The sequence below is a fragment of the Bufo bufo genome, chromosome 1, assembly GCF_905171765.1.
Source record: "Bufo bufo chromosome 1, aBufBuf1.1, whole genome shotgun sequence".
Taxonomy (NCBI): Eukaryota; Metazoa; Chordata; class Amphibia; order Anura; family Bufonidae; genus Bufo; species Bufo bufo.
Window position 1 is genome coordinate 239054371 of NC_053389.1, and position 27393 is coordinate 239081763.

The 27393-nt window shown below is 47.2% G+C and overlaps 1 protein-coding gene across 1 annotated transcript; it reads right to left on the reverse strand.

The window, feature by feature from the left end:
• Positions 1–255: 255 nt before the first annotated feature.
• Positions 256–24252, reverse strand: ETNK1 (ethanolamine kinase 1). Its single transcript, XM_040437590.1, has 8 exons — positions 23867–24252; positions 16005–16264; positions 8896–9036; positions 6139–6281; positions 3473–3556; positions 3238–3398; positions 3043–3116; positions 256–2177 (listed from the first exon to the last, which is right to left on the reverse strand). Exons 1-8 carry the CDS (start codon positions 24011–24013, stop codon positions 2105–2107), a joined length of 1083 nt encoding a protein of 360 aa, XP_040293524.1. The 5' UTR covers positions 24014–24252; the 3' UTR covers positions 256–2104.
• Between the last annotated feature and the right edge of the window lie 3141 nt (positions 24253–27393).

A 27393-nucleotide genomic window follows, 5' to 3' on the forward strand; every position in this document is an offset into this window, starting at 1 on the left:
CCTTGACCCTTGCCCCCAAATTATAGGTTCCATACACCTGACCAAGGTCAGTAGAGATGATTTGTTTCACTTCCATCATTAACACATTCCAGAATGGGACACGGATCTAACCGGATCGTCAAAAATCAAGACTTAAGATTTCATGGGAAGGCAGAGCGGTTAAAGTCCTAACCTTCCCCCTATTCGGTCAGTTGGCAGGCAGGTCAGAGAGGTGCAGACAGGGGTTACTGTCCAATGAGACCAGTCACACATACAGTAATGAACAGGGTTGCTCTTTATTATGGACCACTCAGAAGTTGTATAGATTTCACAGTTCTATTTGCAGCCGATCTGCAGTGCAGGAACAGTGCTGCTGTCACTTATTGCCATGTACAATAAGTAAAGTGCTTACATCTAGGGAAAAATACATTTCCAAAAGATCCAACTGGTTCAGCCACGGTTCCTGTAGCGAGTGCAGACGATGACAGAAGGGAAGAGTTACAAAAGGGCAGGAGTTACAAAGCAGCAGTGACAAATCATCCATCTACAATTTACAAAGTGTCATTTACACTGGCTCTGTATGTACAATATGCTACATGCGGCAGCACCAAACGTATCGCACCCGTTTTGTCCATAATGTCATATTTCAACCTTCATTGAGACACTGAAAAGGCAATAAGATCCCCGACTACAGTAAAAAAACAGGAGGAAAGACGAGCCAGGGTACTAACACAGCGCCGCACCGTCCTCACCACTGCATGCAAGAATGGTATCAAACAGGTCTCTTGTGTTCAACCTTTTAAATGCAAAAAAGTGCTCTAGTGCAACAGTTTTAGCAGTGTGGTTCCCTACATTGCCCCATGTAAGCGTGTGGGCTACATGCCAACTGCTGCCATGAGACGACAGCACATTCCCGCAGCCAACTACTGCGAAGTATAACCGTTGTGCATCAAAGGTTAATCCACTGCAGCTTTACAGTCAATATGACTACCATCACAGCTCCAGAGCATCTAAGAGTCCGGAAAAGCTGGATCCCAAACAGAGAAACTCGTTACACTGCTGGAGCAACAATGCACAAAAATGAGCTTGGGAAAGCTGAACGACCCTCTGTAAAGTCAAGCTTTCCCAAATTTTTCATCCTGTGCAACCCACACCATCAGCCACTGAGAAACTCCATGCTCTACAATCAAAGTAGAAGAAATCTGGGAAACCTGCTGCTTTGCTGGACGCTTCCATAAAGGAAGAGGTGGCGAATAATGTCACAAGTGACAGTACTACCCATGTAGCCCCACCAATATACACAGCTCTGTGTATAGTATCATGTCAGTATAAACATCTCACACACCGATCGGGGCGCGGGTATAAAGGGCAGGCATTTTTGGCCTAGCCTGCTTACTGAACAATTGCTGGCCATGAGGCGATCAGCAGAAATGCACAAGATTCATGATGACGACATCCAGACACACAACTATTAGAGTCCTACTAGGCCCCTGGCCCTATATTACATATATACAATGCATTTGTCACTCTCACAGCGCCACCTATAGGCGGCCAGACGAGACTGATGAACAGACACTAAGACCAGTAGGCACTTATGTCTGTAAAGTGCGTCAATTCGAACTGTAATTCAGCGGCCAAATTACATCTCGCTTTGCTGCTGTGCCACAGTACAGGCTGCTGACCCACAAAGATAATGAGGTACTGAATACTTCCAGTTACTGGGATGGGATGTACCATCATTCCAACATACATTCACATTTTACATGTAGAGAGTAAACAAGGGGCCCCATATGCAGAATCCAGTGGGTGAAATGCAGGAGGAGGAATCCACAAGCGATTCCCCAGGGACAACACTGACAGTATATGAAGCATGAACATCAGTCCTGGGCATGGGGCAGCTTCAAAAAACACAAATCAAGTAACGCCATAAATAAGAATTAAAATATTAAAATTAAAAAACAAAATAAAGTGTCCAGTCATCTCATTAGGTGAAAATTAAAGGCTTTGACAAAAAAGGCATTAATGGAAATCCCGCTGTCCAGAGCCTTCTTTGGTGGTGTGGTCCCAGCAGAGTCCAGGGAAGTGGCCAACAGATCCATGGAGAACCGTCTGCCATCTTCTTTGGTTATTCAGGAAGAGCCAGCCCCATCACCTCCGGCTTCATTTTAAAGTATTGGTTGAGCCGAACAATTGCATACCTGAAGGGAAAGGGGGGAAGGGGAGAGAGAAAGGGTCAGCCTCAGATGTGAAAAGTGAAGTCAATCCCCCACCATTTAGCATCCCGATGTTCTATGTCCGACATTCCATACTGATTCATTTATTATATCTTTAGGGTCCATTTACACATCCGTAAGCGTTTTCAGTCTGCAAATTGTCGATCCACAAAACACGGATACCGGCCGTGTGCATTTTTGCGGACTGCACATGGCCAGCCCTATGACAGAAAAGCCTCTTCTTTCCTTCGCCATCTTTTTTGCGGAGCCGCAGAACGGAACTACAGATGTGGACAGCACACCGTGTGCTGTCCACATCTTTTGCGGCCCCAGAACGACAGACGTGTGAATGGACCCTTATAGAGATTGTAATTGTATCAGGTATTTTTTTATTTTTTTTTTAAACATAGCTCCTGATTCTCTGTACAGGTACATGACAAGAGTCCGCTTCTTGACGCCACCACAAGTGGGAGCTTATGTCATACTGATTCATAGGAGCATTTACTTAAGTGAATAAACCTGTATGCAGAAAGCGCCTTAGTGGTGGCTACAAAATTTCACCATATTACCCCCAAGATGTTTGAAAGGAAGCAGGGGATTGTGTATCAGAAAAGCACGTCTTCGACTGCTAGAAAGATATATAAATCTGGATATGCCGTGTATACACAGTCAATTTTCTGTTATTAGCCCACATTCTGCTGAAGTTGGGATATTGATTTAGTAGCACAATAAAACCAGTAAGAGGGCAGCTATCAGACCTTCTAAGGGTCATATGATGTCACATAACCAGCTGCGGCACCCACAGTGGACAACACTACCAGGAGTCCGTGCAACACTAAACCACACTCACCCCAAGAAGTCAAAGTCAATTTTGGAATATTTTGCTTGAATCAATGCCCAGAGTCCCCAGAAGTAGTGAGAAGCCTGTAGAGAAAACACGAGAACACATATGAAACCAGAAATGCGCCATATTTAATAGGACTGTACCCTGCAAAACCGCCAGGCAATAGTTGTTTTCCCCCCCTCCCATTCACATGTCACTTACCAGAGCAAACTGATTAACCTGCACGTAGAGACGCTCCACCTCTATTTCAGACACTTCGGTTTTGATGCCTTTGAAGTCCTGGTAGGCCTCCAGATAAGCTCGTAACCACTGAACCTGCAGCGCCCTCCCTGGATACAGACTGTAATCCACTTCGTTTACCCCTTGTGAGAAGGACGACATGTCAGCAGCCACCCCTACAAACACATGATGGACGCAGAGAAGAAAAACTCTGTACCTGCAAACTCATTGAAGTGATTCCCAATGTCATACGCCTGGTAGTTGTACCCGGAATATTCGTAGTCAATGAACTGGGCCTCATCTAGAGACAAGAAAGGGAGTATCAAACTGGGGAAGCGAGGCATGGTGCAGCGACATAACAGGGACGCAATATAACGCCTCATTGGTGGGGCTGGAGCTGCGAAAATTATAAAACTGGAGAATAACAGCGCCCAAGTACAAGTGTAGTACTGGAAAACTAGGAAGAGAGGATGAGGAATTATGGATGAAGCAGGGCTGGGTCCACACACACCATCACCAGCAGATTCTAAATATTGGCCCAACTTCTTAAATTCTGCTGCCAATGTTTATTTCATATTAAACAACTGCATTTTTAACGTTGTCCACTAGATGCCGCCATAACAGCCCACAAGCCAAACAGTAAGAAAGCAGTCTCACTTTATGACCTGCTGTGAAACAAAACACCACCACCAAGTGCACACAAGGAGCTGGGGAAGCAGTTTATAATGCTCCAGGAAACCAGACCCTGCCCTTGTTTAATGCAGCTTTGTCTGTATACGGACTAGAGATTCTCTACAATATGTTGCTCATGTTCCTTACAACTGCAGGTTTTATGGTGTCCAAAGCAGGCTGCTGCAGACAGGTCTACTGTACTGCAACCAAAACATTATTTCATAACACCAATCATAATACATTAGATAAAAATACTTGCCAGATGCAAGACCCAGCAAATATTTGTTGGATGCAAAGTGACTATTTATTATAGGTTAATATTGGCGTTCGGCATCCAACTATCTTTGGCGATACTGTAGTTTTGTGGTTCAGTGGTCCTTTAAAAGCAAATATAAGTTTTGTACTGTACTGCAGCAGACCAGATAAGCAGGATTCACATAAACGGATAGGTAGAGCTGTCCTACACCCAGCAATGTGCTCAATAATACAACATGCAAGTTCATAAAGGAGAAGACACCAGGGGTGCCAGATTGACCCTCATAAGCACAATTGTGTTAGTAAAATTCACAGTCCAGCCCCAAATCCCCAATGTGCCTGTTTTCCAGTCTATTGGACATACAGTTAGGTACTTCTATGTTATGTGGTTTATATCTCTGCTATAATAAATTACATAGAATTACACTTAAAAAAAAAAAAAAAAAAAAAAAACATACAAAAAGATCTAGAAAGAGACTGATGAGGCAGTTACCGGGAATGCGTTCACTCCTATGTGGGAGGCACAAGTGAACATGTGATCGACAAACCGCCAGTCAGTGGGTTTAAGAATCATGGAGCGAGCCGCCACAGGGCAGCAGCAATGGCAAACCTAATCTGCGGCAGATGAAGAGAATTTGGCACTCACATTTTACAACACAAAACTTTATTGGTTAAAAAAAAAAAATTCTAAAATGGCAATTTTTCTTCTCTACACCGGTTTTAAAGTGGAAATTACCAATTTGGTGGCTAAATTCACTCAAGATATAAACTAATACTATTACAGCTGCACACTGTCCCAGAGTCCCATCATATCTTATACCCTAGTCACATTCAGAGCAGCATTCATAATTCTGCTGTATCATGGCTTATACACCAGTCACATCCGTTACAGCAGCTTAGAATGGAGCCCCTTGGGTCACAGTAGAGGCCTTCCTACATTTCGGTGTCTTTGCAGTGTCACACACATGTCAGAAGGGATACATTAGTCCTGACTGAACATAAATATCATGTCAGGCATAAAGAAGACCTTAATCTCTGGGAATATTTCTGTCCTGTATAAATTTAGAATTTCCACTTTAAAACTATGGCGCCAAGACTCCGGAAGTGGCCGTATATAGAGATTGCAGCACAAAACTATACAACAGTGCAAACAATATCCAGTCACATCTGTTCTATCAGAGTCTAACCCCTCTATATACAATGATGGTATCTTCTGCAGCTGCCGTTAACCCTCCAGTATAGCAAGATCGCAGTGTGAACCAGTGCAGGTCCAGAAAAGCCTGCATTCAGGGAAGTCCAGTGGGAGACGTTGTAATCATGTTCACTTAGAGGACCCTGCACGGATCACCCCATATCAGGAGTCCCAATGACGTCTTATGAAGGGACCTATGACCTAAACATGGAGGTACCATCAAAAGGGGGGGGGGGGGGGGATTTATTAAGAGCAGCATTTCATACATCACTGTAAACAAAAATTTGTGCTATAGTAAGAAGCACCAAAAATGAATACACTTTGTGCATCTTCGGGCAGTCTGTGCTTCTAGTAGCTGGCATAGATTTATAATTTGTTCCAGTTTCTGGCAGAAATGAGCAAATATATTGGTCTGTGAGAGGCCATGCCCCTCACACAACCCCATCCAAAAATGCCAAGAAAAAAATATATATATATTTGCATGCCTCTTGCCACATTGGTATGGCAGAAAACGTTCAGAAAGCCTTTGATAAATTCCCCCAAAATCTATTAGAAAGCTGCCGAACATTTCATCATCCAATGACTTCACTTGCACTGGACACTGGCCCTTTAGCTGGGAAGTCAGTAAATGTGGAGAACAGGGACGTTTCATCACATCAACCACGGCTCCCACAATGAAAGATTTCCCTACTTACCAAAAAAAAACACAAATGGAAAAAGAGGCTATGAGAAGCCTGTTGTGTACTTACTGCTCGGACACCTACCTGTCTTAGCATTGTAGATGATGTTTTTACAGAGCAGGTCATTGTGACACAGGACGACCGGCGATCCCAGTCTGGGCAGCGTCGTCTCCATCCACAGCAACTCCTGCTCTAGGAGCGGACGGCTCGGGATTTCACGTACAAACCTGGAAGAAAAGAAAACGTCACCATAATGGCCAAGTACAGCTACCAATGGGCAACTGATTATAGCGCCCGAAAGATGATAAAAATAATCAAAAAGAAGAAAGGACATTTTGGATTTTCTGTTATTCCTCAGACATAAAATGTCACTGGTTCCTACACCGCCCTGAACATTGTAGGCTTAGGTTAGGCCCAGGAAAGGCAGTTCTGTTAGTGTTAAAGGGGTATTCCCATCTTCTTGATACTATTTGATTAAATTATATACCCCCCAGTGAATGTTTTTCTAAATATATAGCCTTTAAAAAATCCTATTCTCTGTAAAACGGAATAATTCAAATCGATTGTTGATATTAGCTGCCCATGGATACGGCCACCGCTCGTATCCATCGGCCGCGCTTGCGAAGAGCTTACCCTGGTGATCCAGTGGCCGGCCTCATTCTTACAGGGAGCGCGGACGTCACCAGGCGGCCGCGCATGCGCTGATCCATTTTACTTCGAGCCGCACCTAAAATAGAGCCGCGCATGCGCGGCTCCAACGCAGCACAAAGGAAGATAGTTTAGCGCATGCGCGGGCACCCGAACAGTTCGTGGGAGGAAGAGAGGAGTCCGGACAGCGTTTGAGAGCCAGCGGAGGACCGGGAGACTACTTTATAAGAGGTGAGTATTATTTTTACATGCTCCACCAACGATTGGGGGGGCTGATGGAGGCACATGGGGGGCTGATGGATGTAGCAGAGCTGAATATGCTGCTGTTCAGCCATAGTTCTAATGGGGAAGGGAATAGACCAGGCATGACCAACCTGCGGCTCTCCAGCTGTTGTAAAACTACAACTCCCACCATGCCCTGCTGCACACTGATAGCTGTAGGCCAGGGATGGCCAGCCTGAGGCTCTCCAGCTGTTGCAAAACTACAACTCCCATCATGCCCGGACAGTCTACACCTATCAGCCTACAGCAGGGCAGGGTGGGAGTTGTAGTTTTAAAACAGCTGGAGAGCTGCAAGTTGGCCACGCCTGCTGTAGGCAGTCTAAGCATGCTGGGAGTTGTAGTTTTGCAACAGCTGGAGAGCCTCAGGTTGGCCATGCCTGGAATAGACAGATGTAGCAGAACTGTATATGTGGCGGGTCAGCATCAATGTTGGTGGAAGAGAGAAACAGATTTAGCAGAGCTGAATATGCGGCTGTTCTGACAGTGCTGGTTGAAGAGATAAACAGACAGATGTAGCAGAGCTGTATATGAAGCCATTCAGCCAAAGTGATGTTAGGGGACTGGAGAAGACACATGTAGCTGAGCTGTATATGCATCTATAAAGATACATAGTGTAAGGTTTACACACAACTGGAGTACAGCTGTAATGGAAACAAATCTGCATCAGTGCTGGTGGGTGGGGGGTTGGTCAAGCTTTTGAGCTAATGTATAATATGGAATTCAAGTTTTTGATGCACAGAATGGGTTTGTAAAAGATCAGAGATTGTGTGTAAAACTGCAGAACAGCCACATGTTACTGTACACTGAGCTCACTTCCCATGGCTCTCTGACGATTCCCCAGCAGGGGGAGGGGCCTTACAGACACTGCAGGCTGCCAGACTGATGACTCCTACTATTCACATAAACTAGCACGCAGGACTCAGCTCTGTGTGATGTCATAAGGAGGTGTGGCCGGCCTTCACTCTAGCTGCCTAAGCCGGCCCAGCCTTAGCTGCAGGAAACCAGGAAGTGAACAGCAGAGCTGGCAGCAATTGAGAATGAAGTAGCAAGATGGGAATACCCCTTTAAGGTGGCTTCTGCAGATGGGAACCTGACGTTTGTAGATGGGTACGACACATACAAACATAGAATGTGTCGGCAGATGAGAACCATTTGGCCCATCTAGTCTGCCCAATATACTGAATACGGTTGATCAAAAAAAAAAATGTGCGAGAAGAGCTTCCATTTTTTAGGTATAGTACCACTGTAACCCAGAATAATCCCTAGTTCTTTTGTTTGCATGTACAACAGTGTGCTGCCATACATATTTTGTTTGCCACTCCTCATTCCTGCAATTGAGACTTTTTGCAAAGGTTATTAAAATTAAATTAAGCCAATCACTGTACATCGCAAATTTTGTAATAGACAGTTTCAATTCCTTATCATTTTCATTATATCTTTTTATATTCAGAAGACGAGGGTTTGTTATAATCTCTCTCCTGGCCTGACCGTTCCCATTCTCTGTCAGCAAGCGGAGCTCCTGAAATGGTGAGGAACTAAGACTTATCAGGACTCCTGCGCTGGAGTATGATGTACCTACCGTAGTTTAGTAAGAGTCACATCTCTGGTCCTGTGTGCGCCAGAAACCCAAGTATACACCAGCCAGCAGCTGCCGCAGACTAGCTATAAAACTTATGAAATAAACAGGAGCAAGTTATAATAAATCTGGCAGACCGCACTTAACCGCTTTGTTTCTCGACACTTCGGTAAAGTGGCAAGAAACTCTAAAAGTGGCAATTTATTATGGCATACGGTGTGCGCCATAATTTGGGATTTTTTTTTCCAAGCCACAAAAGGGGTGTAAAACCTTTGATAAAAAACAATTGCAGAATCTCTGTAGTCTGGACGCTGGATATTGCGCCAATGCCTCACCTGTCATGGACAAGCTGGTTCGGGAACTCCGTGGGAACAAGGGAGAAGTACGCTCTCACTTTAAGCCATAGGTTGGATTTTGGGATCCAGCCATTGTGTGCATGAATGGCGTGCACCTTGGCAAGCTGTTGCGCTATGAGCCTGAAAGGAAAGAAGGCAAGAAACAATGTAACCTGGACACAACGTAAAATCGATCTATAGAACTGATTACACAATGGGAAGGAGGGAGACGCTAAAAGGGTGACAAACTGCTGCAAGACAAAGTGTCACACTGACCCCCAGAGAAAATCAGTTAATCCATGACCCCATGATAAAGGCCGACAGCATGTAGTATAAGGTGGTGTAACATAGAAACATAGAATGTGTCGGCAGATAAGAACCATTTGGCCCATCTAGTCTGCCCAATATACTGAGTACCATGGATAGCCCCTGGCCCTATCTTATATGAAGGATAGCCATATGCCTATCCCATGCACGCTTAAACCCCTTTACTGTATTTGCAGCTACCACTTCTGCAGGAAGGCTATTCCATGCATCCACTACTCTCTCAGTAAAGTAATACTTCCTTATATTACTTTTAAACCTTTGCCCCTCTAATTTAAAACTGTGTCCTCTTGTGGTAGTTTTTCTTCTTTTAAATATGCTCTCCTCCTTTACCGAGTTGATTCCCTTTATGTATTTAAAAGTTTCTATCATATCCCCTCTGTCTCTTCTTTCTTCCAAGCTATACATGTTGAGGTCCTTTAACCTTTCCTGGTAAGTTTTATCCTGCAATCCATGTACTAGTTTAGTAGCTCTTCTCTGAACTCTCTCCAAAGTATCAATATCCTTCTGGAGATATGGCCTCCAGTACTGCGCACAATACTCCAAGTGAGGTCTCACCAGTGTTCTGTACAGCGGCATAAGCACTTCACTCTTTCTACTGCTTATACCTCTCCCTATACATCCAAGCAGTCTGCTGGCATTTCAAGCTGCTCTATTACATTGTCTTCCTACCTTTAAGTCTTCTGAAATAATTACTCCTAAATCCCTTTCCTCAGATACTGAGGTCAGGACTGTGTCAAATATTCTATATTCTGCCCTTGGGTTTTTACGCCCCAGGTGCATTATCTTGCACTTATCCACATTAAATTTCAGTTGCCAGAGTTCTGACCATTCTTCTAGTTTTCCTAAATCCTTTTCCATTTGGCGTTTCCCTCCAGGAACATCAACCCTGTTACATATCTTTGTGTCATCAGCAAAAAGACACACCTTCCCATGGAGGCCTTTTGCAATATCACTTATGAAGATATTAAACAAAATTGGTCCCAGTACAGATCCCTGTGGAACCCCACTGGTAACATGACCTTGTTTTGAATGTTCTCCATTGACTACAACCCTCTGTTGTCTGTCACTCAGCCACTGCCTAATCCACTCAACAATATGGGAGTCCATGCTCAATGACTGCAGTTTATTGGTAAGTCTTCTATGTGGGACAGTGTCAAAAGCCTTACTAAAATCTAGATATGCGATGTCTACTGCACCTCCACCGTCTATTATTTTAGTCACCCAGTCAAAAAAATCTATAAGATTTGTTTGACATGATCTCCCTGAAGTAAACCCATGTTGTTTTTCATCTTGCAATCCAAGGGATTTTAGATGTTCCACAATCCTATCCTTTAATAGGGTTTCCATTAATTTGCCTACTATTGATGTCAGACTCACTGGTCTATAGTTGCTCGATTCCTCCCTACTACCTTTCTTGTGAATGGGCACGACATTTGCCAATTTCCAATCTTCCGGGACGACTCCTGTTACTAATGATTGGTTAAATAATCATTTACCCCGGTACCAGCCAAGTACACCAATAGTAGTTGTCTCAGGGTGCGCACATTCCCAGCACTGCCTGCGGTCAGGCGGATACGGATGGTTATAGAATACCTAATAGAACCGGTGTATCTGAACACTATCATTTCTTTCCACTTAAAAGCAAAGTGTTGCCCCACCCAATCCCCAGGACTAATTTCTAGAAGTACATCACGTACTGTTCCTGAAAGATAGGAAACCTTGCAGACAGGTTCTGAGGATTAATAAGGTAGATCATGGGCCGATTCCATAAGTGTGCTGCAAATGTGACCAGACTGAAGCGCAGCATTGAGCCACCGAAAGCCTCTTAGCAGCTAAAATGTCCCGCATAAGCACTGGATGAATTAATGCTGTCACCTTCAGGAAGGAGGGGCACAGGCATCAGGCACTACAGAGGAAGCAGGCACGAGAAGAGATGGGTGTGCTCCGCAGACCAGACACTGTTCCTGCAGCACCTCCTAAAGCCCTGTATACAACACACCAGTGACCCCACAGCCCTGAATATATACAACACACCAGTGACCCCACAGCAGCTCACACAGCCCTGAATATATACAGCAAACACCGGTGACCCCACAGCCCTGAATATATACAACACACCAGTGACCCCGTAGCAGCTCACACAGCCCTGAATTTATACAGTATACACTAGTGACCCCACAGCCCTGAATATATACACAACACACCAGTGACCCCACAGCCCTGAATATATACACACAACACACCAGTGACCCCACAGCAGCTCACACAGCCCTGAATATATACAGCACAGACCAGTGACGCCAAAGCAGCTCACAACGCCCTGACCAGTGACGCAGCCATTAATATATACAGCACAGACCAGTGACGCCATAGCATCTCACACAGCCCTGAATATATACAGCACAGACCAGTGACGCCATAGCAGCTCACAAAGCCCTGACCAGTGACGCAGCCATGAATATATACAGCACAGACCAGTGACCACAGAGCAGCTCACACAGCCCTGAATATATACAGCACACACTAGAGACCCCGCAGCAGCTCTGCTCTAAATATATACAGCCGACACTAGTGCCCCTGCAGCAGCTCATATAGCCCTGTATATAGCACACATTATGGCCCCCGCAGCAGCTCATATAGCCCTGTATATAGCACACATTATGGCCCCCGCAGCAGCTCATATAGCCCTGTATATAGCACACATTATGGCCCCCGCAGCAGCTCATATAGCCCTGTATATAGCACACATTAGTGACCCCGCAGCAGCTCATACAGTCCTGTATATAGCACACATTAGTGACCCCGCAGCAGCTCATACAGCCCTGTATATAGCACACAGAGGTCGCGCTACATTTTTTCTGGAAGAGTAAAAATACTCCTCTTACCATTTTTGAGGAGTATTTTTAGCCGATGAGGAGTACAAAAGTTACAGTAATTCAAATAGCTAATACGAAGGCCTACATAACAATAAGGGGTTGCCATTTATGCAGGGAAACCATTACCAGTATTCGAGAACCGTCTTCCATGCATAAATAGCAAATTTAGACAATTGAAAATTTAGCTGAGGTCACTGTTGCGCTGAGGGGTCGGTACCACTGAGGTGACTGTTGCGCTGAGGGGTCGGTACCACTGAGGTGACTGCTGCAGTGATTTTATGAGGTTTACTTAAAAGGTGTCCTAAGATCGATATTTCTCACCCGTTGTTGCTTGCTGGCAGTTTTCAGTGAAGGTCCAGATGGGGGTGTCCCTGCACAGCCTGACATTATTCAATCAGTGCTGTCAACAGGTAACATCCAGCTGGACCCTTATTGCAGACTACTAGCAATTAATTTATAAGTTCTAGTGGGAATAATAGAGGAATAGTACAATATAGAGTCACAAGAATTGACTCCCCAGAATTGTTATTGCATGGGAAATGCAAGTCGTTACTAAAACAGACATGTCCCCTTCAAGTACATGATCGCTGGGGGTCCCACCTTGGTTACCATGGTCTAGTGTTCTCTGGGTCAAGTATGGATAGGTAAATAAGTGTTGATCTTGGGAGAATCCCTTTAATTTTTGCTGCTGTTTCTGTGCCGCTGGTTACTGGGGTATGCCATCCATCACGTGGCCATTGCTGCCCTCCAAAGTTACGTCCTTGTAGATGAGCTCTCAGGTGGGTATGTCGGTGTCACCGGGGCTGTTGGTAGACTCTGAAGAGACCTGAGGCACTGGCGGAGCAGGACACAGGTACAATGGATGGTGGTGCATGCTGGTGCCAAGGGCACAAGTGAAAGACCCGGGCACATACCTTGCACCGCCACAGTCATGTTGCGGATCTGGATGATGTCATCACACAGTGATAACCACTGATCTAGGGAGCAGCAACCTTTGGCACTCCAGCGCTGCTGTGAAACTACAACACCCAGCATGCACACTTGCTCAGCTGTTCTTGTAACTCCCAAAGAAGTGAAAGGAGGATACTGGGAGTTGTAGTTTCAGAACAGCTGGAGTTCCGGAGGTTGCTTATCCCTGATCTAGAGGCTGTCATTTTGTTATGCTTGATCTTGCTATAAAGGGGAGTTCGTCTTCCATGACCCTGTTGCCCTATCTCATGCCACAAAATTGCCACCACCGCTGTGGTTATTGGATTATACAATTTTATATCGAAGACTTCATGCACTTGGCAGAGGGACTGTATGTCCTGGAGGCTGTAAATGGCCACATGCAGTCCTTGTAGCACCACGTGCCGCCATGCGGCTCCGCATTACAGAAGAAGTCTTTATAGCAAACAATATGTCTAGTTCAGCGTCTGATGGAACATGCTGCAATAAATCCTTGATGGATTCATAAGAAAGCTGACAGGTGACCTAGGTAGAGGTCTACAGGTGACAGGTCTGTCAGTTATGGAGGTCTCCTGTTGGCGTGTCCAGCGCTGAGACCCCTGCTAACTTCTATAAGCAGGAGTCTGAAGCGCTCAGCCACTTTCCTCACTGCTAAGCGCGGTAGTGAGGACGGTCCCCTAGACCTTCTATTGAGGCCATCTTCACTACCACACCCAGCAGGGAGGAGAGACAGCGCTCGGCTGAGCGCTTCAGACTCATCATTAGAGAGGAAAACAAGGTGCTCCGATCCGGGACTCCCACTAAATTTCACAACAAGGCCACTTACCCTGCCAGTGAGGATCGCACGCCTCCTTCCTCCCTTCAGAGTGGTGTGCCATAAGTTACTGTAAGGAGCCTTGTTATTGGTTGTTTCAGGCAGCAGCATCGCTGCGCTGCCTGTGCCGTTCACTAAGTCTAAGGCCCCTTTCACACGAGCGAGTTTTCCGCGCGGATGCGTTGCGGGAGGTATCCGCACGGAATCCGCACCCATTCATTTCTATGGGGCTGTTCACATGAGCGGTGATTTTCACGCATCACTTATGAGTTGCGTGAAAATCGCAGCATGCTCCTCTTTGTGCGTTTTTCACGTAACGCAAGCCCCATAGAAATGAATGGGGTTGCGTGAAAATCGCAAGCATCCGCAAGCAAGTGCGGATGGGGTGCGATTTTCACGCACGGTTGCTAGCAGACGATCGGGATGGAGACCCGATCATTATTATTTTCCCTTATAACATGGTTATAAGGGAAAATAATAGCATTCTGAATACAGAATGCATAGTACAATAGGGCTGGAGGGGTTAAAATTATTATTTTTTTAAATCATTTAACTCACCTTAGTCCACTTGTTCGCGATGACTGCATCTCCTTCTGTCCCCTTTACTGAATAGGACCTGTGGTGAGCATCAATTATAGGTCAAGGACCTTTGATGACGTCACTCCGGTCATCACATGGTACGTCACATGATCTTTTACCATGGTTATGGAGCATGTGATCTGACGTCACCAAAGGTCCTTTAGCCCACAGCTCATCATTAAAGAAGTAAAGAAGAGACCGGGAACTACGCAACAAGAGGAGAAGGGGAGTTAATTTTTTTATTTTTATTTTAACCCTCAATTGATCACCTACTAAGCATTCTGTATTCAGAATGCTATTATTTTCCCTTATAACCAGGTTATAAGGGAAAATAATAACATCTACACAACACCTAATCCGAACTTCTGTGAAGAAGTTCGGATTTGGGTACCAAACATGCGTGATTTTTCTCACGCGAGTGCAAAACGCATTACAATGTTTTGCACTCGCACGGAAAAATCGCGGGTGTTCCCGCAACGCCCGTATGAAAGAGGCCTAAGGCGTATCGGTACGCCTTAGGCCCCTTTCACACGAGCAAGTTTTCCGCGCGGGTGCAATGCGTGACGTGAACGCATGGCACCCGCACTGAATCCTGACCCATTTATTTCAATGGGTCTGTGTACATGAGCGTTTTTCACGCATCAGTTCTGCCTTGCGTGAAAATCACAGCATGTTCTATATTCTGCGTTTTTCACGCTGCCCTGGCTCCATAGAAGTGAATGGGGCTGCGTGAAAAACGCATTGCATCCACAAGCAAGTGCGGGTGCGATGCGTTTTTCACTGATATTTGCTAAGAGATGTTGTTTGTAAACCTTCCGTTTTTTATCACGCGCATGAAAAACGCATTGCACCGGCGCGGAAAAAACTGAACGCAATCGCAGACAAAACTGACTGAACTTGCTTGCAAAATGGTGCGAGTTTCACTGAGCGCACCCTGGATGCATCCGGACCTAATCCATCACGCTCGTGTGAAAGAGGCCTTAGACTTTTTCCAGGGAGTAAAATGGCCTGAACAGGCATCTATGACGCTTGTACAGGCGTTATTGCGACCTCTGCACACATTAGTGACCCCGCAGCAGCTCATACAGCCCTGTATATAGTACACCATTAGTGACCCCGCAGCAGCTCATACAGCCCCGGTTCTGTACAGTACACACTTGTGAACCTGCAACAGTTTGTCAGCTGGACAAACTTTTATATCTGTCTACCTTCCTCAATAGCGCAAGTAATCTGGTGCTCTAGACCCAAACCCCCATCCAAATTATCAAAACATGCAACTCCAGCACCCAATATGCAAAAGGTGGCCATGTTTAGCCAAGGTGGTAGTGTCTGACACTCAGTGCTCAAGTGGAAGTGATCTTCGATGCTGTGACACTGTCCAAGCAGCCCCCTCTCCTAAACGCCCAGATAATTCCAGAAACCATTAGATTACTTAAACGGTTACAGGAAATTGTGGATTGGGAGAGAGAGGCACCTCTCCCAGTCAGCGATAGGTCCACTTTAACACACAATTTAATCTGCTTTCCCCTTTAATACATTCTCTGGGAACATGATCTTTTCCATACCGGTATATTTTAGGATTGCAGACATGCTCTGGATCAAGCGCCGCTCCCTGCATGAACTGATAGCACAGGCCGTTATTGAACGTGCAGTACAGTTTGGGGGCACAGCCGTGGGATTGTAGAACCCGAAAACTCTTTAATTCCTGATCGCGGTCCACAAGCAGCTCGGTCTTATTTCCATAAATTCGCACCAGGACAACGTCCTCCATAGCGTCTCTAACATAGCAGCCAACCAGCTTATTGGTAATTCCATCTGTAAAGACCTGAAACGAGAGCACAAACCATCACTGAAATGGAAACCGGAAAAATACAGTCACTGTCCCCACTGATAACGGGGAACAATCAGTTGTACTTACTTGTTTTACAGCCAGCGTCCCTGCGCCAAAATGGCTGATAACGGGTAGTAGCACCTTACACTTAAATGCACAGTAACTGAGGGTCCGATACATGGCAGTCGGGTTAGAAAGCTGTCGGCTGAATGATTGCTCAGCTATTGAATGTGTAATCCCAAGTTTAAGAAATCACCAGGAACAAGCAGTTATGAGCGCGGCAGAGAGGTTACGTGAGCGAGCAATAAACCCAGCCGCAACCGGATGATTTAGGGCTCTTTCACACGAGCGGATCCCGCGCGGGTAATCTGCTGCTTGAAAGAGCCAAGCTGCGCTCTGGAGAGCAGAGACACGGAGCATTAACATGATTGATAATGGTCCGTGCCTCTCTGGGATGTTTTTACTACAAAATCACAGTGATAATGCTCAGTGCCTCTGCTGTCCAGAACGGGGCTTTGCCCTCTTTCACACAGCGGATTACCTGCACAGGATCAGCTTGTGTGAAAGAGCCCTTATAGATCATAGGGACATCAGGGCAACACCTCGATAATGCTGTAGGGGTTAAGAAGAAACACAGGAAACCCATATAATCGGAAACAGCAGGTAGGTTCAGGTGTGGCTTCACGTGGTGTCAGGTCTCCAAGTGCATCATCGCATTCAGTGTTACACATGCTCAATATTCTACAGGTTCAGAGCTGAAATCTCCCAATAATCTCTGCTTGTTCAGCATCTGCACAGCAAGTGTAATTTGTATTCTGGAAAAAGCAATCTTTCTACCAGGGTCTCTTCTGAACTAAAGGAGCTCATCAGTGTTAGGGGTCTGTTTGCAAACCTGCTGACTCTTTACTATAATAACCAGTAGAATAGTGAGTACAGCTCTGGAATATAATACAGGATGTAACTCAGGATCAGTACAGGATAAGTAATGTGTATACAGTGACCCCCCTCCAGCAGAATAGTGGCATGTGAATGTGGCTTAAAGGGCTTCTGTCACCCCACTAAACTTTTTTTGTGTACTTCTAATCCCTATACTGCGATTTATCCATACATAATGTAATTAATCATTTTGGTTCAGTAGATACTGCAAAAAACGTACTTTTATAATATGCAAATTACCTGTCTACCAGCAAGTAGGGCGGCTACTTGCTGGTAGCAGCCGCATCCTCCTCTCATAAAGACGGCCCCTCCGCATGTTGATTGACAGGGCCAGCGGACGCGCTCACTCTGCTGGCCCTGTCTGCATTCAAAATCTGGTGCCGGCGCTGTACCTGTCTTGAGTCGGCGCAGGCGCACTGAGGGGAGGACGCTCCATCCTCAATGCGCCTGCACCGGTGACGTCACATCTACACCCGGCGCAGGCGCACTGAGGAAGGAGCGGCCGAGCGAGCATCCTCCCCTCAGTGCGCCTGCGCAAGACAGGTACGGCGCAGGCGCCAGATTTTGAATGCAGACAGGGCCAGCAGAGAACGAGCGCGTCCGCTGGCCCTGTCAATCAACATGAGGAGGGGGCGTCTTTATGAGAGGAGGATTCGGCTGCTACCAGCAAGTAGCCGCCCTACTTGCTGGTAGACAGGTAATTTGCATATTATAAAAGTATGTTTTTTGCAGTATCTACTGAACCAAAATGATTAATTACATTATGTATGGATAAATCGCAGTATAGGGATTAGAAGTACACAAAAAAAAAAAAAAAAGTTTAGTGAGGTGACAGAAGCCCTTTAATACAGGATATAACTCAGGATCAATGCAGGATACAACTAGTGGAGAGCAGAGGAAGGAGCAGATGAGGACACGGCTCAAATGACAAATAGTGAGGGAACAATAAGTTACTTATGTAATGGATTGTCCCATCTCCTGCAAATAAAGCTTCTTCTCCGTTCCTCAGCATTCTCAAGGCCTTTGTTCCCAGTAAATAGAAACATTCACTGAACACATTCTTACCGAGTGCTTCTTACAGTAGAGGGTTTGTTACAATGTATCAATTCAGGTACAAGTCTGGCATCCAGGCAGTTTATATCAAGGCCAGTTCACACAACTATATAAAAATAAAAAAAAATAAAAAGCAGCACAGAATATGAGCCGTTTTTGATTCATTGCAAGGCTGAATTTTCTCCGAGGTTTTTAGGCAGATCTGCACCAAAAGAAAGCGCAGAAAATGCTCATAAAACGCATGGACTTATGCTGGGGTTTTTTCAGCTTCCTAGTTATTTCAATAGGAAATTCAGAGCAGATTCTGCCCCAAGACAGAATTGCTGCTCCTTTTTACCATGTGGGGGAAAAAAAGCAAGTGCTGCTTTCCATTGAAATAAGTGACAGGCTGTATTGAGGAGCGGTCACTTCTCGCAGCGCACACATCAGCAATGGTCTGCGAATCTGTATTCTCAGTTACTAATGACAGCAGACAAGTCACTAGTACCTCCACCAGCCGGCCAAACCGGCTCCTAATATACAAGGCGCACACACTGGAGGCTTATACTCCTCTGACCTGCAGTCACTGCCTTCCCCTAACCTGAGATGGCTGATAACAGGGAACCACAGACTGTATTCGGCTGGATGAAGACTGTGGGTGCAATTCTCAGAGCAGGGATTCCCCCATTACAGATTCTGGACGAGTATTTCAGGAATTCAGGTTCGTAGGATGACTGAAGCTGTGCTGGACATTCTTCGAGTCACATTAGGCAGAAGATTCAGATCACAAGCAAACCACAAGGATGCACCCGGCCCTCACCGCATCACTCAGATGAGGAGTTCATAGGTTTAACTTCATGAGTGCCTAAAATAATGCAGCCACACAAGACATCTTGTCTGTATCTTTTGTGGCCCTACTGAAATGAATGGGTCACCATCCGATCCGCAAAAGATGCAGACTGAACATACAGTCGTGTGCATGAGCCCTGAGCATTAAAACTTTCCCCTCTGAACACGCTCAGCCACCTCCCTATCCTACTCACTTGCCATCACTCATGTGAAAGCGGCCAGTATCTCTGTCCAGGGGATTATGGAACCGATATTCCATTTGCAATAGGCTTTCCTACATCCATGACCTTTATTTCCCAAAAACCTATCTTCCTTGGTCTCAGAGATATTTATTTTTATTTAGTTAATGCACGTACTATATTCCGTAGCACTTTACAGACATTAGCATCCAAACTATCCCCAGTGGGGCTCACAATCTAAGGTCCCTATCAGTAGGTCTTTGGAGTGTGGGAGGAAACCGGAGTACCCAGAGAAAGCCCACATACAAACTCCATGCAGATGTTGTCCTTGGTCGGATTCGAACCTTGGACCCCAGCTCTGCAAGGCACCAGTGCTAACCACTGAGCCACCGTGCTGCCCGTAGAGATATAACCGACCCCTACAGACACCACCTCCCCTGCCACACTAATATGGAAAACTCCAGTTTACCCACACTTCCCATCCAGACAAACATGGTGGTAGTGTTGTCCTCCTCCTATCAGGTAACTGCTCCTTCAACCCATCTCCACCCTTCCTCAACCTCCCTTTTGAAATTCACTCTGTCCACATCTACTCTCCCTCGAACCTCCAAATAAGCAGTCATCTACCATCCAGAGCCTGCTACTGCCTTTATTGACTACTTCAATATCTGGCTTCTACACTTCCTCTCTGTCAACATCCCCAACCATCATCATGGGGGATTTCAAAATCCCTATTGACACTCAATTCAACTACCTCCAAACATCTCTTACTTCCTCCTTTTGCCTCCCACAATGATCTTCCAGAGCCACCCACAATGATCTTCCAGAGCCACCCACAATGATCTTCCAGAGCCACCCACAATGAAAGACACACTAGACCTTGTCTTCACCACCTCTGCTCACTATCTAATCTCTCAAACTCTCCTACTCTCTTCTTGCCTTCTCAACCACTTTCTCCTTAACTGACCCTCCAATCCATAAACAAGGACCCCCTCACAGGAACCTCATTCACATACCCGACTCTCTCTCCCACTGTCCACTATACCTTACCATAATGCCAGCTTTCAGAGTTGCAGAACGATGCTGGAAAAAGTCCCACTCCAAGGAAGCCTTCTTCACCTACAAACAAGCTGCTCTCACCTCTTCTAAACAGGACTACTTCACTACTCTAACATGTCTTTCCCGCAAGCCCAAACAATTGTTTAATACCTTTAAATCTCTACTCTGTCCCCGAATGCCTCCTCCAACATCCCTAATCTGAGCTAAAGACTTTTGGGGAGATTAATTAAATTGGTGTACAGTAGAACTGGTTTAGATGCCCATAGCAACCAGATTCCACCTTTGATTTTGGACAGCTCCTTGGGAAAATGAAAGGTGGAATCCGATTGGTTGCTATGGGGAATTAGACCAGTTCTACTTTACACCAGTTTGATAAATGACCCCATCTATAAAAGCTTCAGCCAACAACCTCCACTACCCCTCTACACAACTACTCAGTGCTCTTCCCACATAACCCAATTTACCACCATCACTGAAGAAAAGCTTGCCACCTTAATCTCCAGATTATGGACGGTAGATTTGGATGCATTCTGCTCTGGACAAATCTGAATCTTTTTTCTGTTTACAGTAAATATTATGAGTTCCCAATCACCGTACGCAAGTTACACTGCATTAGCTCTGCTCTCCCAAGTCACTCAGCCCCACTGCCAGATCTATCTATACACTTTCTCCAGTCTCACAGGTCTGCCGATTTTGGATAACATTTTATTCTGCCCTGCAAGCCACAAATCCAAACCCTCACCACCACTGGCAGAATTCAACTAAAGAATATCACTTGTATCTGCTCCTACCTCACCTCTGAATCAACCAAAATGCTAGTGCATGCCCAAGTCAACTACCACAACATCCTCGGTGGTCTCCCATTTGGCACTCTCGCACTTCTCCAATCTATTTTCAACTCTGTAGCCCGCTTAATCCACCTTTCCCCTTGTTCCTCCTATACCTCCCCCTCTGCCAATAGATTCAGCTTAAAACTCCAACTACAAGGCCGTCCACACACTGTCCCCTGCTTACATATCTGACCTGCTTTCCCAATACAACGCCACCTGTGATCTCCAATCCTCACAACACAATCATCTACAAGATTTCTCACATGCATCCCCATATTCTGGAACTCACTACCCCACATGCAAACCTTTAAAAGAAACCTGAAAACCCACCTCTTCAGGAAAGTCTACTACCTGCAATGGGCATGATGCCACCACACAGCCAGATGGGCAGCTTTTACCCTCACCTACTGTACCCTTCCCCTAGTAGATTGAAAGCTCTCACGGTCAGGGCCTTCTCTGTACCCGTTCGTTACCAAGTTCATGCTCATAGATGTACAGCGCCATGGAATTAATGGTGCTTTCAAATAATAATAGCCCGAACTTCATATAGCGATCCCTGAGCAAATCCCTTTACGGCACATCTGCAAAGAAAGGACAATCTGCCTCAGGAAAGGAAACAATGGGCAACCTGATAGGCAAGCTGGAGGGCCGACAACTGGACAAGAACAGGGCTGCTGTAAACTGGAGACCCCACACATAGGGCTGACAAGCAGTCAATATAACCATATGGCACCCACCTGGATGCATCAGATAGAGCTGGGCCGGGGGCCCACCGGATCCATCCCCTGCAGCTCATGGCTTAGAGGAGAGACTGGAGATTGTGCAGGCAGCAGCACGGTGATATGCCGGCACCACATCCAGTAGCAATACGGCAAGCTGCAATGGCCATGTGACCCAGCGTCCAAGAAACAGAAAAGACTGCACCGAAAACGGACTACGACTACAGGGCTCGGAACTGACCACTGGTGGCTTCTGAAGGTGGCTCCTTAGTAGCAGGACGCCAGATGAAAAGAGTCATGTGACTGGTCATCCACCATTCATTTCTACTGGACAGAAGAGTAACCAAATTTGCAGGAAAATAGTAGGCCTGCATCTCTGTGCCTAGTGAATAGCGAGTGCGGATGACTGGAGTTATAGTCCAACATCGGTACAAGCTTCCTAATGCAGGAGGGTGTCTTAGGCCACTTTCACACTAGCGTTTAAAGGGGTATTCCCATCTTGCCAATTCGTCCTCACCTGCAGCCAGCTCTGCTGTTCACTTCCTGGTGCTAAGGCTGGGGGCGGGCTTAGGCAATTTGAGTGACGCCGGCCACGCCTCCTTATGACATCACACTTCTTGCGTGCTCGTTCATGTGTCTCCTATGGCTGCCGCTTCTCTCGCGAATCCCTGGGCCGCACTTGCGCAGAAGACATTTTTTTCCCCCCAGTCCTGAGAGCCCACACTGCCACGGAAAGCTCATTTATTCAGTGCCACGTCTCATACAGAGCCACGCTGCATACAGGGCATGCGCAGCTCTGTACAAGACGCAGCACTGAAGAAATAAGCCTTGTGCGGCAGCGTGCGTATTTAGGACTGCAATGAGCGGCCGGCTGGGTGAAAGTAAAGTGTCTTCTGCGCAAGCGCAGCCCATGAATGCAGGAGGCGAGCGGTGGCTGTAGCTATAGGATACAATGAGGTAGGAGCGAAAGAATTTTATCAAGAAGGGTGGGAATTTGCCAATACAATATATTTACAAACATGATCACTGGCACATCATTAACAGATTAAACAGTGATCACTGTGATGGGAATACCCCTTTAAGGGGAATGCACACGGCCGCGAACGGTCTGTGGTATCCCGGCCTGGATTCCTGCTGACAGCAGGAGCGCACAGCGTCATAGCAACCAACGACGCCGTGCGCTCCTGCTGTCAGCGGGAATCCAGGCCGGGATACCACGGACCGTTCATGGCCGTGTGCATTCGGCCTAAGTTTTCAGGTATTGAGATCCGTCAGTCTCAATACCAGAAAAAAAACGCTTCAGTTTTGTCCCCATTCATCGTCAACGGGGACAAAACTAAACGGAATGCATTCCCATACCAGAGAGCAAACCGCAACATGTATTTTGCTTTCCGTCCTAGGATGTGGAGCAAGACGGATCCGGCATGACCCCCCCCCATGCAAGACAATGGGGACGGATCAGTGTTCTCTGACACAATAGAAAACGGATCCGTCCCCTATTGGCTTTCAATGGCGTTCATACAACTGGATCCGGTCAGAACGCTGTATGATCAGTAACGGAGGCGTCTTTGCTGGACCCTGCCGGATCCAGTAACAACGCCAGTGTGAAAGTAGCCTTACCTGCAGAGAAAAAAAGACCCAATACTGCCGACCATTGGACGGTACGCACCCACAAGGGATGATCAACCCCCGCAAATCTGAGGGTACAGGAACCGGGTCACCGTGTGATGACAAAGCCAACAGGGAACCACCAAAAAAGATGACACCCCTCGCCCTATTATCCTATCACTGACTGCAAGTGTGGAGCCTGTACACACTGGGGGCCCCGACACCAGCAAACCGCTGCCGCACCATATGAATGACCCGCCCTTCTCACTGCGAAGGGAGCACCAACAGACCCCTAATCATACAGGCCAGGGCACCCCTCATGGGCAGGGACCGGCTGCCCCCCAAATCCATATAGTGGTGCCCCCCGCCTCCCCCTCCAGTTACCTGGGTGGTAACGTCCTCCGCCTTCCACTCCGGCCGCAGCTCCTTCAGCAGCCGCAGAGCCCCCTCCTGGTAGGCGCTCTCCAGCACGGTGAGGTCCAGGCGCGGCACATCCGGTGAACCGGGTGGGAGGTGGATGTAATTGGCCATAAGCGGGAACCTGGGGCTGACACAGCCGCGAAGCACAGAGATCAGCGCCCGTCCCGACGTCCCGCACACCCCTCCCGTCCTCTCCCCAGCTAGCGCTATATAGAGGTGGATGATGCTTGGCACACACGGTCAGGATAGCTATACGTCCACCGGCAACAAGGCGCTCCGCTCTCGGATCAGTCCGCAATATATCCGAGCACACGAACGAATGGAAAATTCCACGCCGAGAGACACGCCCCCTCCGCTGACAGCGGTGTGGCATGACCCACGACGTCACGAGACTGTCACTCATTTCTCCCGTATGTCGCCTAATATAAAATCTGCACCAATCGGAAAGCCGCTTTAGCAGTAACTGGATAATGCTGGGATGTGTGACGTCACAGGCGCTACCGTAATCCACGTAATAGAGTTCACACAACCAGAATCACAGTGCAGGAATGACTAATGCCACAATCATCCAAACGTTACAATAGAAACACTGTTAACCCCTTGCTGCCGCAGCCATTTTCGATTTTTTTTTTCTTTTGTTTTTCACTCCCTGTCTTCCAGGAGCTATAACTTTTTTATTTTTTTTCCCTTTCACATAGACTTATGAGGGCTTGTACTTTGTAATGCATACAATGTAGTGGGAAGCTAGAAAAATTCAAAATGGATTGGAATTGGCAGAAAATGCAATTCCACCACAGTTAACAGCGTTCCCTATGCAGTAAAACTGACCTGTGCCCTTCATTCTCCGGGTCAGTACGTTTATAGTGATACCACATATATACACTACTCACACAAAGTTCGAGATATTTGGCTTTCGGGTGAAAATCATGGAAAACGTAAAAAATTCATGCTACAGTAATATTACCATATTTTTCGCCCAATAAGACACACCTAGGTTTTAAAGGAAGATAATAAGAAAAAAATATTTTCCATTACACCTCAGGTCAGACCAGCAATCAGACCCCCAATGTTAATCAGACCTCAGCTCACAGCCCCAATCAGACTCCCAATGTTAATCAGACCTCAGATCAGACCCCCAATGTCTCCGATCAGCCCCCCATGTCAGCCTTCAGCTCCCATGTAACCCATCAGCCCCCCATGTCAGCCTTCAGCTCCCATGACACCCATCAGCCCCCCCATGTCAGCCACCAGCCCCCATCCATCAGCCCCCATTGTCAGCCATCATGCCCCCATGTCAGCCATCAGCCCCCATCCATCAGCGCCCCATTGTCAGCCATCATGCCCCCATGTCAGCCATTAGCCCCCCATGTCAGCCATCATGCCCCCTATGTCAGCCATTAGCCCCCATGTCAGCCATTAGCCCCCCATGTCAGCCATCAGCCCCCATATCAGCCCCCCATGTAAGCCATCATGCCCCATGTCAGCCCTCAGCCCCCATCCATCAGCGCCCCATTGTCAGCCATCATGCCCCCATGTCAGCCACCAGCCCCCATCCATCAGCCCCCATTGTCAGCCATCATGCCACCATGTCAGCCATCATGCCCCCATGTCAGCCATTAGCCCCCCATGTCAGCCATCATGCCCCCTATGTCAGCCATTAGCCCCCATGTCAGCCATTAGCCCCCCATGTCAGCCATCAGCCCCCATATCAGCCCCCCATGTCAGCCATCATGCCCCATGTCAGCCCTCAGCCCCCATCCATCAGCGCCCCATTGTCAGCCATCATGCCCCCATGTCAGCCATTAGCCCCCCATGTCAGCCATCAGCCCCCATATTAGCCCCCCATGTCAGCCATCATGCCCCCATGTCAGCCATTAGCCCCCCATGTCAGCCATTAGCCCCCATGTCAGCCATTAGCCCCCCATGTCAGCCATTAGCCCCCCATGTCAGCCATTAGCCCCCCATGTCAGCCATTAGCCCCCATGTCAGCCATTAGCCCCCCATGTCAGCCATTAGCCCCCCATGTCAGCCATCAGCCCCCCATGTCAGCCATCATGCCCCCATGTCAGCCATCATGCCCCCATGTCAGCCATCAGCCCCCATCCATCAGCGCCCCATTGTCAGCCATCATGCCCCCATGTCAGCCATCAGCCCCCATCCATCAGCGCCCCATTGTCAGCCATCATGCCCCATGTCAGCCATCATGCCCCCATCCATCAGCGCCCCATTGTCAGCCATCATGCCCCATGTCAGCCATCAGCCCCCATCCATCAGCGCCCCATTGTCAGCCATCATGCCCCCATGTCAGCCATCAGCCCCCATCCATCAGCGCCCCATTGTCAGCCATCATGCCCCATGTCAGCCATCAGCGCAAATAAAATAAAAAAATATAACTTACCTCTCGTGCTCCTGGACGCCGCCGCTCCTCACCACCAGCGCTCTCTCTTCTTCCTGGTTCTCGGCTGTCTGCTGTGCAGGGCTGCGCACCATGTGAGCTCACTGTGCGCAGCCTTCACAGCTGACAGATCCTTCACCGCTTCCCGGTACTAATAAAGCGCCACATAAGACGCAGGGACATTTTTTCCCCCACTTTGGGGGAAAAAAACTGCGTCTTATGGGGCGAAAAATACGGTACATAATGAAAGTATTTTTTTAATCCAGAGGGAAAACAAACCAGACTGGTGTAGTGAGCTTCATTTATATTTATATAGGCAGATATATAACGCGAGTTTGACCGCGACGCGTGGTTGTGTGTGTGACTTAATATTAAGTGACTTTAGATTCAGGGACTTCAGTGGGGGACTGCAATTAGCCTGTTTCTTATTACTGCATTATATTGTATTTTTCGCTTTTGTGGTGTAATCCCCATTTAGTATGAGTTGCACAATTGACAGCGCAGTCCAGTGCACATCTTGCATGATGTATGCAGTCCTGGAACAGCCGTTCGAGGGTGTATATCTTTGTTCAAGATGTGAGCAAATTACCCGTTTGGAATCGCAAGTCGAATCTCTGAACGGGTAAGTTGCAACACTGAGAGGCATTGAGTTGTCTTCTCACTGAGCAAGCTCTCTATGGGGTAGATGAGGGGGAGGGTGACAGAGAGGAGGCTGAGGAAAGTGAGGTAGCTAGCTGGGTAACAGTTAGAAAGCGGGGTAGAGGGAAGAGTGCTAGGGAGGCTAGCCCTGATCTGACACACCCCAACAAGTTTGCACGTTTGGCAGATGAGGGGGATGTCAGTCCAGGGACGGCACTGCTGCAGCCGGACACTTCCTCTGCCAGTCAGGGAAATGTCAGCTCCAGTAATCAGGGGACCAGGAGAGCAGGGCAGGCCAGACAGGTGCTGGTAGAGGGAGACTCCATTATTAGGGGAACAGATAGGGAAATCTGTCACAAAGACCGTGATCGCCGAACAGTGTGCTGTCTTCCTGGCGCTAGAGTTCGACACATCGCGGATCGGGTTGACAGATTACTGGGAGGGGCTGGAGAAGATC

Bases quoted from the DNA above. Each gene is read 5' to 3' on its own strand.
- ETNK1 (XM_040437590.1), bottom strand. From the start codon at position 24,013: ATGGCCAATTACATCCACCTCCCACCCGGTTCACCGGATGTGCCGCGC. The intron at 16,265-23,866 runs GTAACTGGAGGG...CTCTCGTTTCAG, and splicing joins CGGAGGACGTTACCACCCAG to GTCTTTACAGATGGAATTAC. The intron at 3,399-3,472 runs GTACAGAGTTTT...CCTTCTCACAAG, and splicing joins TCACTTCAATGAGTTTGCAG to GGGTAAACGAAGTGGATTAC.